This window comes from Phalaenopsis equestris, unplaced genomic scaffold (assembly GCF_001263595.1).
Source record: "Phalaenopsis equestris unplaced genomic scaffold, ASM126359v1 Scaffold000355, whole genome shotgun sequence".
NCBI classification, from domain to species: Eukaryota; Viridiplantae; Streptophyta; class Magnoliopsida; order Asparagales; family Orchidaceae; genus Phalaenopsis; species Phalaenopsis equestris.
The window spans coordinates 5,787-10,376 of NW_018164797.1; the positions used below are offsets into that span (position 1 = coordinate 5,787).

Consider the following 4,590-nt stretch of genomic DNA (forward strand, 5'->3'; position numbering starts at 1 on the left):
TAAATATAGTTTGATGGCTTGATTAGGGCTCGAGTTGACTCAGATTAGACTAATTTTTTAAATTATTGGATTCGTCTCATCGAGCCGATAAATTTGACTATAAATTCGCTGAAATGAGAGCTCTAGATGAATCTTAATTGAGGTTGAATGTTTTTTGCTTAGATAATTGCTCCGAGATTTATTTCATGCCCCGAGATTCATGTGAGATGATAAATGTCTTAGATGTGTAAATAAATAAGAATTGAGGGGTATGGAAGTAAATCTCCATTATTTTTAAGAAATCAATTGAGTTAGAATATAGAGTTTTAAAGTTTTGATACACTATCAATCAATGCTTTATTATACTAATTTTAAACCAAATCAATGATGAGTTTTAAAATCAATTTAACCAAAAAATTAATCAAAATCACTTATTTTTAAGTTAAAAAAGGGGCAATTACACATAAATCTCTCAAAACTTGATATTTACAAATCACCTTCATTCATTTGTCAAAATTCATGAAAAATTTCACCTCATGGTTCTCATTTTTATCAAATTCTCAGCTAAAAAAAAACACTAAAATATTTAATTTGTAAATATCAATATTTCGTTAAACCAAATCAATGATGAGTTTTAAAATCAATTTCAGATAATTTGTATGCAATTACATGTAATTTAAGAGTCCGTTTGGGGCAGTTTATTTGGTATGGTGACGTTTTGAAAACGTATCTTACCTGTTTGGGTAAAGTACGTTTTGACAGCTTATGAGTTTTCAAAACGTTGAAGATAGCATTTTTTACACCGCACAGCTTTTTGGCTGCGATACGACTTTTTCAAAAAATATAAAAATTTGTAATAGTTATCGCACATAATTTATCGATAAATTATTTTTAATCAATTTATCGCAGATTATTGAATAACATCTACCTGATAAAAACAAAAAAAGGTATACGAAAAGAGTGAGTAAAAAGAAGCTCACAGCTATTCCCACTCACCGGCGAGAAAGAGAGCATTGGGGCTTAGAACAATCATGGCGTCTTCTTCCCTCACCGCACCTTCTCTCATCCTCTCCCTCTTCCTCCTCCTTCTCCGGCGAGAGACCCACATCGCCGGCGAAATCACGCAGCTCCGGCGAGGGTACTACGCGGGCGTATGCCCGGAGGCGGAGCACATCGTCGGCGAGACGATGCGCAGCGCAATGGCTAGAGAAGCTCGAAGCGGGGCTTCGGTGATGCGGCTTCAGTTCCACGATTGCTTCGTCAATGTATGTTTCTCTGCTTTTGTGGCTAATTTATGTTCTTCGTCTTCGTCTTTGTGTTTTGATTTTAGGGTTTCTGCTGGATTTGATGTGTGGATTAGGGATGCGATGGATCTATTCTGCTTGATGATACGGAGACGATGATCGGGGAGAAGATGGCTCTATCGAATATAAACTCGTTGAGATCGTATGAGGTCATCGATGAGGCGAAGGAGGAGCTGGAGAGGGTTTGTCCGGGGATCGTTTCTTGTGCGGATATTATAATCATGGCGGCCAGGAATGCTGTGGCTCTGGTGAGTGAAATTTTTATACTCTAATTCCTCTACGAATCAAAATTTTGAAAGAAAAATTTTCTGCTCTGATGAAAATGATCGAAATAGCTGAAGAATTTTAAGAAGGTTCAATCGTAATGTTCTGTTCTCGTTTTCTATGAGAATGAGTTTGGAGGTTTTTGGATTAAATTTATTGATGAGTACTGTAATCTAGATTTTGCTGAAATTTTTTTACTTATTTTAAAATAAATTTACTAGATTTAAAATTTGTCCCGATCTAGTTTCTTATGAAATTAATTCTGTTTTATTATTATTTTTTTTATTTTTATTTTTGGATTTGATCTTCGAACTAATTATTGGTCCGAATTGATTTTGAAGGTGTTGAGTTTGCTTTTAGATTAATATAATATTGATTTTGATTATTTATCTTGTTTTATACTGATTTTAAAATAATTTTAATAATTTTGAGGTTTTTAATTTATTATGATCAAATTTTGATTATAATATTCTGATCTTTTTTTTTTTTTCGAATTTTTACATCTTTTCCTTCCATAAAACAGGTGCTAAAAGATCATCGAGGTTTTTCTTTTCTGGCAGAAACAAGTAATTTTAAGATGATTTAAAAAAAAAATTTCACATAGGCTGGCAGAATTAGTTCAAATTCGACTCGTTAATAAGCTCATGAGTCAACTTTATCTAGTCCCGAGCTCGAGTCATCTCGGTTCATTTGTTCGTGGGCGAGCTCGACTACACAAAATTTGTTTATGTTGATGCCTTTTCTGAATCTCAGGTCTCCTTTTTTTCCTGCCTACAATCACTTGGATGATTTCTCTGATGAGCTCCCATGACAATACTAGTACTGTAATTGAGCTCGAGCAGGTGATTTGGGCTCGACTTGCATGCACCCAAAGAGCTCTTCATACATCAAATAAATAAACAAATAAATTATGAAATAATTATCTTGCAAATGAAGAGTCTAATAAGGTCAGGTCTAACGCTCAATTATTAATTTTGATGGTACAATGAAATGAATGATTTGAGCTAAGGTTTGATTTGACAAAACTAAGTTGTGATTGAACTCCTTACATCCCTCAACATTAATTTAATTAAAATTAACAAAAGAGTAACTTTATTAGAGCACTGCCCAAAACACTGCTAGGAAGATTACTCTAATGGTTGGATGAATGACACGTGTCATATGCATTTTATCCATTATTTAGTCATAAAGCATTACTTTGTAATTTTTTTTTGTTTTTTTTATAATGATGAATGTAGGGTTGTATTGAGTTAGGTTAAGGTTTGTTTAGGATAGTTTTTTGTCTGTTTTATGATCACAGTTTTGTTTGAAGAACAACATTTTAAAAATTTTAATAGCCGCCGTACCTTTTAAAGAAATTATGTAGGGTTGTATTGTGTTAGGTTAAGGTTTGTTTAGGATAGTTTTTTGTCTGTTTTGTGACCATAGTTCTGTTTGAAGAACAACCTTTTTAAAAGTTTTAATAGTCATCACAATTTTTTAAAAAATTACTTTCTCAACCGTAACTTTTCAATCATATTTTCAAAAAATTGTATCCACCCAAATAGAGTCTTAGGGTTTGTTTGAGACAGCAACAGTTTATTAAAAAACAACTATAAATCTGCTGAATAATAATCTGATGCTCAAAACGCTGCGGTGACTATTAAAATTTATTTATTTTTTTAAGTAAGACTACAGTTGTCACCGCATCTAATCAGGAGTGGTGGAAAGTGTAGATTTCAACGGCAGCTTTATAAAAAAACTAACAAAATGCAATTTAACTAAAGAGACAAAACTACACCGCCGCCCCAAACGGATCCTTAGTTTTAGCTCAATAAATGACACATAAAGTGATAGGTTAAGATTAAGTCAATCTCAACTCAATTAGTTGGCTTAAACCAATCTCGACCCTAAACTAGTTTAAAAATATATTAAAATGAAACAAACATAAAAAATTTAGGAATTAAACGTTTAGAAAAAAGTAATTACAAGTCATCTATCTATTCCTTGTCTCGACAGATTTATTATAATTTCTTTTTTAATTTGTCATTTTTTTTTATGATTTTCTAAAAAAGTTATTTGTCTTTTATTTATGCTAAATGAGTTGACTTACGCTTAGATTCATATTTGTAGAATTAAATTGGAGCTTGAAGTCAAACTCGATTAGTTAGTGCTGGCTCGAGCTAATATCCCCTTAAGTTATTTGTCTTTTATTTATGCTAAATGAGTTGATTCATGCATGCTTAGATTCATGTTTGTAGAACTAAATTTGAGCTTGAAGTCAAACTCGATTAATTAGTGAAACACTAAAACACAAGTTAATATGTGGCTGGCTCGAGCTAATATCCTCTCTTACACTAGTGGATAGATCTAATACTCATTAGATTTGCTTTGAGATGAGCACAACACAAAATAATCAATCAAAATTTATTTTGCACTCATTTTTTAGAAAATGGACCCATCTGAAAAATAGGGGCATTTACATACATATCACATAGCTTTTATGCATTTACATATCAAAGGCCTAAACATCCATGTTCACATGCATAATACTCAATATTTCAGCATCCCATTAATATTATCTTCATGAATATCTTTTTAAAAGTAAAATATAAATTTTTATGCATAGATTTAAAGTGTAGCATAGCTTTTATGCATTTACATATCAAAGGCCTAAACATCCATGTTCACATGCATAATACTCAATATTTCAGCATCCCATTAACAATATCTTCATCAATATCTTTTTAAAAGTAAAACATACATTTTTATGCATAGATTTAAAGTGTAAATATGAAGCTTTGGGTTCTACATATATAAATACATAAGAATTGGTATTTATGTAAATCCACCAAAAATGTATAAATACACAGAAATTGGGTTCTATGTATGTCACCTAATCTTTGATGTTCCCATTTATAACACTCAAATCATTCATAGCACATCAAATACAACTTTTCATATCTAATCAAGTTGTATATGTAAATACATAAAATTGAGTCATATATAGGGCTGTCAAAATGGCTCGTTGTTCGCTAACAACTCGTGTTCGGCTCCTTTTTAA

The 4,590-nt window shown here is 31.8% G+C and overlaps 1 protein-coding gene across 1 annotated transcript in view; it reads left to right on the forward strand.

Annotated features, from left to right (window-relative positions):
- Positions 1–924: 924 nt before the first annotated feature.
- The window catches only part of LOC110026181 (peroxidase 17-like), a 4,949-nt gene continuing 1,283 nt past the window's right edge, over positions 925–4,590 (forward strand). Inside the window, 2 exon segments of the mRNA XM_020727034.1 lie at positions 925–1,244; positions 1,340–1,531. Of these exon segments, the coding sequence (XP_020582693.1) occupies positions 1,011–1,244; positions 1,340–1,531 (426 nt within the window). The 5' untranslated portion in view covers positions 925–1,010.